Source organism: Phalangium opilio, unplaced genomic scaffold (assembly GCF_054372755.1).
Source record: "Phalangium opilio isolate 3A_F unplaced genomic scaffold, DU_Popi_V2 ptg000031l_1, whole genome shotgun sequence".
In the NCBI taxonomy this organism is placed as follows: domain Eukaryota; kingdom Metazoa; phylum Arthropoda; class Arachnida; order Opiliones; family Phalangiidae; genus Phalangium; species Phalangium opilio.
This window is the reverse complement of record NW_028324158.1, coordinates 3,270,689-3,281,774: the sequence shown is the minus strand read 5'-3', so window position 1 is coordinate 3,281,774 and position 11,086 is coordinate 3,270,689. Positions and strand designations below refer to the sequence as shown.

At 37.0% G+C, this 11,086-nt stretch overlaps 1 protein-coding gene across 1 annotated transcript in view; it reads right to left on the bottom strand.

Annotated features, from left to right (window-relative positions):
• Nucleotides 1-243: 243 nt before the first annotated feature.
• LOC149689136 (extracellular matrix protein 3-like) overlaps nucleotides 244-11,086 on the bottom strand; it is an 85,301-nt gene continuing 74,458 nt past the window's right edge. Inside the window, exons 9-26 of the mRNA XM_089869584.1 lie at nucleotides 10,919-11,068; nucleotides 10,631-10,840; nucleotides 10,372-10,569; nucleotides 8,660-8,824; nucleotides 8,368-8,547; nucleotides 7,587-7,717; nucleotides 7,363-7,515; nucleotides 4,838-5,045; nucleotides 4,181-4,345; nucleotides 3,691-3,976; nucleotides 3,011-3,119; nucleotides 2,731-2,923; nucleotides 2,524-2,628; nucleotides 2,338-2,465; nucleotides 2,018-2,279; nucleotides 1,773-1,960; nucleotides 1,559-1,711; nucleotides 244-1,072 (exon numbers count right to left, since the gene is read on the bottom strand). Coding sequence (XP_089725710.1) covers nucleotides 587-1,072; nucleotides 1,559-1,711; nucleotides 1,773-1,960; nucleotides 2,018-2,279; nucleotides 2,338-2,465; nucleotides 2,524-2,628; nucleotides 2,731-2,923; nucleotides 3,011-3,119; nucleotides 3,691-3,976; nucleotides 4,181-4,345; nucleotides 4,838-5,045; nucleotides 7,363-7,515; nucleotides 7,587-7,717; nucleotides 8,368-8,547; nucleotides 8,660-8,824; nucleotides 10,372-10,569; nucleotides 10,631-10,840; nucleotides 10,919-11,068 — 3,470 coding nt within the window. The 3' untranslated portion in view covers nucleotides 244-586. The remainder of the gene's footprint in view (nucleotides 1,073-1,558; nucleotides 1,712-1,772; nucleotides 1,961-2,017; nucleotides 2,280-2,337; nucleotides 2,466-2,523; nucleotides 2,629-2,730; nucleotides 2,924-3,010; nucleotides 3,120-3,690; nucleotides 3,977-4,180; nucleotides 4,346-4,837; nucleotides 5,046-7,362; nucleotides 7,516-7,586; nucleotides 7,718-8,367; nucleotides 8,548-8,659; nucleotides 8,825-10,371; nucleotides 10,570-10,630; nucleotides 10,841-10,918; nucleotides 11,069-11,086) is intronic.

Genomic DNA, 11,086 nt, shown 5'->3' with positions numbered 1-11,086 from the left:
TGCGCTTGAACTTACCTACATAGTACTATGTATTTATAGTCTGTTTGGACTTTCGAAATTTGTGAAGTAGCACATGTCATGTTAAGGAAATGCCAGGATAGCGACAAAGTACTGAATCCAGGAGATTTCAGTTATTAATGAACCTTCAGTCCCCTTTTAAAGAAGACGGATCTTCTGTTTCGTCGAAACTTAAGCCCACTAAATTATAGCCCCTTCTAATTAAAAAATATTTGAATCAAACCATTATTAAAAACGTAAAAAAACTTTACTACAGTACGTTAGTCTAAACACATAAAATACAGTTTTCTTTTCAATCACAAAACAAGTATACAATCAATAAATAAAAAAGATTTCCTAGGTTGTGATAGAGATCGGGACATTGAGTTCTTTGAGCTGGAATTGGTTTAGAATTTTGAGGTAGATAATATTTTAGGAATACTTTGGAAGTTTGACGGTTATAGTTAAATTACCGGTAGTACTTGGACCGCTTATGACACACCACCACCTTCACTTGTGGTATTTGAACAGTAAATGACTCGTTAAAAGTTAAAAGGAACGTTAAGTTTTGGAAAAAAAACGGTTTGTTTTAAACTTCTGTGTTTCCGTTGGCACGATATCCGCTTGCAACTATAACTACTTTGGGCCTCTTATCAGCGTGACGGACTACAACTGTAGTCGCTGAAGTTGAAGCCGCGTACACTGCTCTACTACGCGTTCTTCTCTTTCGACGAACCACCGCGATGGCCACTAGCAAAATGACTAGGAGTACTATGGCCAAACCCACTAACGTCGGTATCAGAGATTGGTCAGAGTCCGTAAAATATGCCCCACCAATTTCGTAAACCCCATTTTGGAGTTCTTTAGGAATTTCCCTATATTCCAGTCTTATTTGATGCATGTTAGTTCCTTTACCCGCGTTTCCGACACGTTCTAAGTCGAGTTCTCGCTTGGATCTGCTCGTGGAAATTATTTGATGTTTAACGACGCTGCGTTTACCAATACCTCTAGCAACATTTTCTTTGGAACGCACAGTATAGATGCAGTGTATGAACCATTGTCGGCCGTAGGATACCTAATATAGAAGAATCGTATTGTTACAAGTTGCTTAAATACTGAATCCATTTGGCAAAATCACGATGACAGAATTTTCTGCTTGTTAGCTCGCAGGATTAACACTTGTGTCTCGAAAAAAGACCCCACAAAAACTGCAGTAAGCCCTCTATAGAATTGTTTAGCCAGAACAGAACCACCGACTATCAATTTTATCAAGGTTTGTAATTTCATGAACATATTATTTTTACCAAGCCCTTAATATTCATATGAAACTGCGTTTGATCAAAAAATTTTTTTTTTATGTAATTTTGTGAAACAAAGGTTTGATTAAGGTTTATATAATCTGTTCAAAAAGGGATGTGCGTCTTGATCCAAAGATTAATAAAAAATGTCCGATAAACATTTTATGAAAAAATTTAGTGCAATTGAACAAAAATGTGATCTAAATGTATATCTCTTTAGGTGGCTTATTCGAATTCTTTGCCCCATTTTCATTAAAACTTGCCTGAAATAAGGGATCCGATTGAAACCTGAATCCGTCCGACCCGGGTTGCTTTTTTAGTGCTATCACATCATCGTGTAGATCTTCCTCAACTAACGACGCGTTGAAAGGAATGCTTTTGAAATCCATTTTTACTGTGTGTGGTGCTCCTTTATCCTATTATACAAAACATTCTCAACTATTTCATGATACCCTACTTCGAGTAACTTTTACTTACAATAATCTTCATCGCATATAAGAGTTTCTTCGACTCTGCCACGCAACCATACTCCTTGTTTTCCGGATCGTACTTAGGAATGTATCCATCTACTCCTGTGCAGAGAAAACATTTCTCAACCGTCATGTGAAACGATTGTCCAAGGTTTTGTACAGGGTTAACCATGATGCGGCCGTATATCGTGTCCCCTGTGAATATGCACGTTATAAATCTCTAGACGTCTTTAGAGCAACTTTGAAACGCACCTGGTACAAATGAGGCGTCGGACTCTTCCCCGAACCCAATGGTTCCATTGGACAACCAAAGTGTTCTTTGCCTCAATAAATGGAACTGGGTATCAAGACTAAATTCTGCCGGAACAGGGTCGCTGACTTGCTGGAATCTTATGTGCATATCAAAGGTTACGGGCTCCCTCGGTGCACACTGATGCGGTTCGTTGTAGACCAGGGCATTTGATACGGTGCACGGTATTAGTTTAATGTAGTACAGACCAGTATAATCTCGAACCTGTTGTTTAAACAGTTATCTTTATTATCATTATTTATTAACAATAATAAGTTATTACCGAGAAATCTGATTGAAATTGCCACGTTTGTTCAGGTTGAGCGTAAGTTGGCTCGGTATGTAGCACTTTCAATTTAAACGTAAGTCCAGGCTGTTCTGGTGACATTACCATTGAAGATACTGCGATGTCTAAGAGTCGGTTTCGGTGTTAGTCTGTTATTGATTTAAGGAAAAACTAATGGCTCACCTTCATGTTGAAGTACGAATAGACCAGTAAATCTGGCTTTGGTTCTGAAATGCACCACAAGTCTACCATCGTCCCCAATATTCATGGCCGTAGGGTACAAATTACCTGTTAGAAATGGATGATGAAAGAATGTAGGTCTTAGTATTAGGAATTAGCACCATCACTATAACCCAAGTTAAGCTGCCGAAATGTAATTAAAATTTATACCTTGTAGTTGGGACTCCTTTGTCGTTCCAATGCCCTGCTGCCATAAGATGGCGGTGTTATAAACGAATGTTAGTCTTAAATCTGAATGGAGATCGCTATGCTGCCATCCACCTGTAGCCGCGGGGGAATGAAAAACGTAGGACACGTACAAGGGTACTTTCAGGGATACGAAACTCTGAACTAGATTCAAAACCTGGAAGACATAAACGCTTTTAATTTTTAGGATAGTGTAATTTGAATAAATTTTCTTGTTTCAGAAAGTGAACATTAGTTAAATTACCTGTCCATCGGTGCTGATAGAACCCCCACATTCGTTAACTAACTCAGAAGTATCGTAGTAAGTAGTGAATTCCCACATGCAGGCTTCCAAATCCAAATTTCGATAAAATCTACATCAGTTGTTAAACGTAAGTGGATAAACCTATGTAGTTTCGGCTACATAACGCCCAAGCATAGATCAGTCAACCAAGAGAAGCTTATTTTTCGTAGAGATTTCGTTACTTTTTGCCTAACTGATGGATAAAAACCCAGCTAGCGTTTATCTGGCGCGGATTAAAATGACGTGTTGGAAGTTAATCATAATTATGTTGAAAGCCATCATTAGTTCTTCTAACATAAAATTAATTCATTCCTGTATACGTCACTAAACAAATCATTAACTTTCCCCATAACCGGTTCACATAACTGCCGGCCGAACTATCACAGACAGAAACGAGTTAAGTATGACCGTATCCATAGTAACTAAATGCAGCATGTGCTATAGACAGATCTGGGAATTGTGACGTAATTTCTAAACCCCTAAGTCTGTTGCCTGTTCTATATAGGTCATCCTGTTCTAGTCCGTTCTATATGTCCTTCACTAGTGGACACAATTAATTATCAAGGTAATTGGATAGTGGAGGCAAACTTGGTTGAAGTCAGATAGCCGTTTTAGCCTTGATGAGTTACTTGGGTACAAACCTTAGAGTCTTTTCACCTCTCAGTTCCTGATTAAACTGATACGGTTCCGCTTCGCCTACTATATTTATATTCTTAGTTTCATTTGTCAAAAAGCCGTGTTTGGTGTGAATCTCATCGTAGTCCAATAGATTAGAGCATTTATGATGCCCCGCTCTTAGACCGTCCGGACTTAACACAAACTCGAAATTGGACAGTGTCCTCGTAGATAAAACTGGTAGCATTCCATCCTGATGTGGTATGATTACAATCAACTTTATCAAGTTAGGATGCTCAGGATCATCGGGCTCTGAAAATTTGTACTTTTAAGTTTATGTTTTTTTGCGCTTTTAATACATCTATAAAAATAGACAAGAGTGGAAAAGGAGCGGCTCTACAAGCCATTTCATGCCTCCTACATCTACAAGTATCATCGCCCCAGAATAAGAATTTCTTGCACTTCTATAACTTCTTGGCAAATCATATATATGTACAGTATAGGCTGCGTACTTACCAGTGTACCTCATCTTAGCCGTGAAGGGCTCGGCACCGAAAGCTCCCTCGATCCTTGGTAAACATAAACCGCCTTTGTTGGATATTGTTATGGGAATGCTCTCGGATTCCAATCCAGGATCTCCCGCGACGTTTACAGCTCTCACGATGCACTGAACTCTACTGTCTGTTAAACCATCGATTATATAATTAGAAGTTTTAGTGTCATACTTTGGGAACCACTATAGTCAAAAGTTAAGAGATCTATTTTTGGGGCTTAGCTTTATCAAGATAGAAATTCTTAAATAATCCCTCAAAATAAGGGTTGTAAAAATATTTTTACGAGTGAGTGAGTCTACTCCCTTGAACTTGAGAGAAAATGAGATGCAAGCGGAAATTTTGCAAAGAATGTACCGTAAAGACCGCAATATATTTTAGAAAACTCATTATAACGTGGAAAGGTGAACGCCAAGGGTTGACTGTAGCATAGACAGTCCCTAGACGTGAGTCGTTCGTTTTCCACGTTGCAAAGGGTTTAGAAAATTTCCCAATTAAAATGATAAAATACTCTGGAGGATTTTTTACAATAATTCTCCTAATGTTTTTTCTCATAAGAAGCTAAAACTATCTGATCTAACAAAATCTGTTTCTTATTTGAGTAGGATTTATAATATCTTACCTGGGGAGTAATAAATACTATCTAGGGTGATCGAGTGCGTGTCCGTGAAGAACGTAGCAGATTCCAAATCATAAAGGTCGTTAGTGACTCCGTCTTGACTGGTAGGAGCGGCGACCCTCCATCGAAATTTGGATAAAGAGTCGTTTATGCCTTCTTTAGCGCAAATAGGCCCCGTTTTAGGGAACTCGGGGTGTTTGGGGTTGCAAGCCTTTGGTGATTTAAAATATATTTTGAATCCCAAAACGTATAGAAGAGAGGCAGAGAAATAATTTAAAGAAAATATGAGATTGTGATAAATATTTTACTGCGCACTCTTAATAGCAAGCATGAGTATCCCAGCAAAACGATATTTAGAATTATTCCGTGTTAGGGATGAATTATCTACAAAAATAGAGTAGATTGAAGGTCTCCATAAATCACACAAGGTGTTATCTTGGGCTGCGTTCAGTAACACTCATCAGGAAAAAAACATCGATGTTTCGGAAAATGAAATCGGTGTTCTTTTGACGTCATGATGACGTTGCAGTTGTTGAACGGCACAATTTTGTGTAATCGATGCTTTTCTTAATGACGACGTTATTATGATAACGTTATGGCAGAGGCTTAAATAATAAATCCGAACTATTTACAAAGATATTGTACTTCAATTTATCAATTAAATCAAAATTCTGTCAGAATCCATTTTTTAACCAAAATAATATATTGCTTTTCAGTATTATTATCCATAAGGATAATATTTGTCAATTCTTCATTATTTTAAATTGGTGGAGATTGGGATGTAGTTCCCCCCCCCCCATTTTTGGTCGCGGCGCAAAATGACGAAATTTACGTCATGAATCCGATGCTCATCAAAAAAACCTCCTCTCACAGCTGATTTTTCTGATGGGCATCCGATGAGCATCATGACGTCACGCCCAAAGACGCGAAAAACCGTTCAGTAAGACATCGATGTCATCTTTTAATCATCGATGTTTTTGATGCCGGTTACTGAACGCAGCCTTAATATCATGCATGATCTTGTCCCTCTCAATAAAACGACTATAAAACGCTGTCTAGTTTAAAGCGACTAGCAAGTGTAGATATAACAAGATGGCCCCCGGCCAGATTAGAGCCCCATCGTTTGTAAGGCTCCATCTATCGAGAACATTCTATCTTTGGAATAGGTATTAGTTACCCTTTATCCCCATTCATTTTAAATCATCAATAAATCCCTATCACATTTAAAAGCATCAATGAAAATCACCAATGGAAAAAATCTTCGTTAGTAAATAGCCCCTCGACGCGTTGCTTTTAACAGTGCTAAAATGATTGCTCAGAACCACTAAATAACCCCTATTCCCAATCCCTTTTAAAAGACTTATGCCCTGAACCTTTTGAAGGAGAAAGTTTAGTTATAGTGATTACCCATTTTAGTGATTATCCCTTCTGCCTTTAGCAATGCTAAAATGATCAAAAGCATAACGCTCATTTAACTTTAAAACATAAACTTATGCCAACGCACACTTATCGCATCTTATAAATTTGATAGTTTTAGTTTAGCCTCTCGATGAGTTGACAAAATAGACTTATGCGGACGCATACATATCGCATCTTATAAATTTATAACATGGACTTATGACCAGAAGCGTTTGAAAGAGAAAGAATTCGGTAAAACACCCAACTTGAGTTCTTTCTTTGTGTAAACCCCGAACTTTTTATTGTATAGAAAGTTCGGATTCTTAGAAAAGTCATGGCTTGATGTATGAGAAATTTGAAAGAGAGAATGAAATTTCTCGTTTTAGGTGAGGCAATATGATAAATTTGCGTGTTCATAAAAGACTACAGATGTTACTGTTTGTTCATTAATATTTTCACACTGCACCCGCATTGTACTGTTAGAGATGGATCATAAGCCTTTCCCCTTTAAAATCACCAATTAATGAAAAATATCACCTTAACACAATTTATCCCTTTTCACTCTAAGTGCGTTCATTAACAGGTGCAGAGTACATTCGCATTGCACTGTTATAGGCAAATCATAATCCCCACCTTTGAAAATCAAAAATTCCTTTTCACTCTCCCTTTAAAAAGACGAACGACACATCTTCTTCTTTTTCTTCTTCTTCAGACCAAGTCAAACTAATACCCCCATCGTTAGATGTACATCAAACGATGTGGCTAAAAACTAATTTGAAATAGTGACGTAGCTCCTGTAGTCCCTCACCCGTGTGGAAATCGAGAGCACCTTTGTTGCAGACACTCTTTCGTATTAACTTTCCTTGTTCAAGAGCTAGTTATTATTAACCACCTTGTGTGCTTTTCGATCACCTTTAATGCATGCTCTTTACGCAAGATTTTGAGATGTTGGCACAGAAATGTCAAGTTTGTTAGTTATTTTAATTCAGTCAGGGTATTATTATTTTAACAGGTTTGATGAACTCTCAACACTTCTTATAAGACAATTACGCATGCACTGTCGCATATAATAAACGGGAAATGAGAAAAGAAAACACTCTTTCATGCGACATTATTTAGTGTGTATTTACCGTGATGCAAATGACGGGGTATCCCGGAATGGGTGTTTTATCATTTAACCCTACTTCGTCGTAATCCTTCAACGATACAACTATGGGCTTAGTTGGGAAAGTGACGTCAGATACAATTTCCAGGTCTATAATGTATATTATGGCTTTTGTATCCTATAGGTTTAGTGTTTAAAAATTTAAAATTAAAATGGTTTTAATCGGTGGTCTTAGGAATAATGTCATACTTGTGTTTCTGCGATCATATGTTTGTCAGGTCGAAGTAAGACAGTGAAAGATTCCCGATGTTCTTTCTCCTTATCACTTAAAATTGAGACTTCAAACAGCAAGCGGCTGATGTTGGACCCAAATACCAGTTCTAGCGAAAAATATTAATTTATAATATAAAATAATATTCCTAACCAGTTCAAACTATTTTATGTTAACAAAAGTTAATATGACCTAGAGCTAACCAGGAAGTAGTACATAAACTTCGTTATTAGCATCGCATAGTTAAATAATACATCTAATCCAGTTTTACCATGGTTTTAGGTGATTGAACACAATCCGAAATGGTACATTTATCTATTATAAAATGGCTGCTGATCAAAAATTCTCATTTTTTCACACTTTAGTTGATACAGAGAGCTATTACAACCTTATCTAATAGCAAGAGCCTATAGTTTAAACTACAGGCTCTTGCTAATAGTTCTAGGACCCTGACCCGCCGAAACTACATATTTTTGCGAAAAATTTTATACAATATGTGTTTAAATGTCTCAGATATAAATGTCTAGCCTATGACAAATTATGTGTTTAACCCTTTGAAGATATAATGGCTAAAAATAGAACTTGAACTTTTTAAGATATGTTAGGTCAGTCAGATTGATTCTGTTATTTATAGAGAACATCTTTCTATCAATTCAGACCAAAATGAGGCCCTGTCGCAATTATCACCGATCAAACAAATAAAAAGCGTTTTGGATTTTTTGACCTATAGAAGAAATAGTTGTAGGGATTGAAGATTACCTTTGGACAGAGGCACATAGTCAATACCAGATTTGGCGGAACCATCCTTAGTATGGACCCTAACGACAGATGTTTTGGTTAAATCACCCGTTCGCACCACCGCTATCTCGACATTAGTTAGCTCGTTAATCTCCGGTTCCTTGGCGCTCAATTTCGTTTTCTCTAGCCTTATAACCGGTCCTGTTTGGTAGATAATTGTCGTAAATCGTTATTAGAATCTCAGGGAAAGAGCGAGAGACGATCGTCTTATCCTAAAAATAACATAAGATAGAGACAAATTTCGTAATCTTACTGTCGGCCAAGTCTTTAATCAGAATCTTGGTGTCGTTTTTGACTCCTATCGTGGCCCTAATAGCCCCGGAGCTCCTTGGGTTTCCAAGAACAAGTCGAAATATTTCGTCGTTTTCGTATAAATCGTCGTCTACAAGAACCACGCTGCATACCTTCTCCGATTCGCCTTTAAAGAAAAAGCCTCACGAGAATTAAAACTTATTTCAATGACTGATCCACGTAAGATATTGAGCATGCGAAAAATAAAATAGAAAATTAAAACTCCAAATCTGAAACAAGAACCCTGAATTACTATATCATAATCCGAAACGGATAACTAAAATACCTCTTTAAATTCAAAACTACAAGTTAAAATACCCTCATAATCCGAAAAACCAAGCTAAAATACCTCTTTAAATTCGAAACTACAAGCTAAAATACCCTCAAAATCCGAAAAACCAAGCTAAAATACCCTCAAAATCCGAAAGTACAAGCCAATATTCCCCGAAATGCGAAACTAGAAGCTGAAATACCCTTGAAGTTCAAAACTACAAGCTAAAATAGTAAAAATACCCTTGAAATCCAAAACTACAAGTTAAAATACCCTTGAAGTCCAAAACTACAAGCTAAAATACCCTTGAAATCCAAAACTACAAGTTAAAATACCCTTGAAGTCCAAAACTACAAGCTAAAATACCCTTAAAATTCAAAACTACAAGTTAAAATACCCTTGAAGTCCAAAACTACAAGCTAAAATACCCTTGAAATCCAAAACTAAAAGCTAAAATACCCTTGAAATCCAAAACTACAAGCTAAAATGACCGCGAACAAAAACGGATTTATGTGAGAAGAACGTTGAAGGTAGCAAATTCACTACCCATCCTCGCATACTTTATTGAGAAACTTCGTCTGCTTATATTTTGACTCCACCCACAAATTCGATCTCTAGAAGTAGTTATATACAGAATTTGTGGGTGGAGTCAAAATATAAGTAGACGAAGTTTCTCAATAAAGTATGCGAGGATGGTACCAGAGGCTAAAGCTATGATCCCACGTTCTTAGTGCATAAATCCGTTTTTGCCGCGAAATCTGAAAATATAATCTAAAATATGTTTCTAACTTGGAAACAAATTAAATTACTTCACTAGGTCCTTAAACATACAAGCTAAATTAACATTAGAAATAACGTGAGGTGTCAGCCTACATAGCCAAATATCGAAATAAGAACCTTAATAGCCACGTGAAAATCAGTGAAATCGAAATGTCAACAAGTAGCCATGAAATGTTAAAAACTAGCCAAAAAAATTAAATAGCAACCTCATACAAATAGTAAAACCAAAGGGTAAAACTAGAAATGCTAAAAAGAGATAAAAATTATTAACCGGAATGAACCTAAAATAGGTACCACAAATATGAAATGCCAATCTTAAACAGGCAATAAAATTCTAGACGACTGCCGAAAATAGCCCCCAAAAACTTGAAATGACGGACAAAAATCTTGAAAAAGTAATTTTAAATGTGACCCTAAACAGTGAGTAAATAAATTCTTTCGTGTCTGAAAAGAAATGCGCGTATGATTTTATCGCTGGAGAGCGACCATCATGCTACTTCTCCTTTAAGACAGGTAAGGGTGATTAGGTTTAAAAGATAAGGGTTTTTATGCCACGAAATTTATCTCCTTTAATACCCAACTTGTTTTGGGGGATTAAGCCAAGATTAAACGTTTAGGGTTACCTGGTTCGAAATTTATCACGGAATCCTCGTTGTTGGGCCTTTCTTCGAAATCTTCATCCACTTTAGCCGTCATTTGTCTTGTGTAACATCTTATTGAGGCCCTTTGTTTTACATCACCATGACGCACCACGTAGGTTGTTACTATTTTGTCGTTTTCGTGAACCACGTACTTGGAGTCTTTGAACTGAAACGATGGCGCTGCGTACGTAGTATTTTGGTGAATTAGGCCGATAATTACGATTATGGACCTCATACTTACCATCACTTAGAGCGTCATTTATCGTGATTGTGGTTAAGTTTGGTTGAGATAGCGCTGCATTTACAGGAAGGCTAAGGGCTAGTTTAAATGATTCCGGACCTTCAAGAACGGGATGTCCTATATCGTCCACTATGGTCACTTTAATCGTTAAACGGGAAACTCCTGGTTGGAAATCCAAAGTTCTCCCAATTCCTAAATAGTCCTGATTGGCTATTTTAGATAAGATTTGTTTTAAAGTATATTTTGAAAGTTGTATTTTTGACGTTTTCAAATTAAATTTCCATTTACCTTCAGCTGTTATAGGATCAGAAGGTTTAGATCTAACTGTAACGCTGGAAGCTTTGGTAAGATCAGTTCCAGATCTGAAAACCTCGACATCTAAAAAACCTGAATTTTCCTCCACATTGTATTCTGACTCTCCAAAGTACAGTTTTGGCGCTGTTTGTGAAACATTTT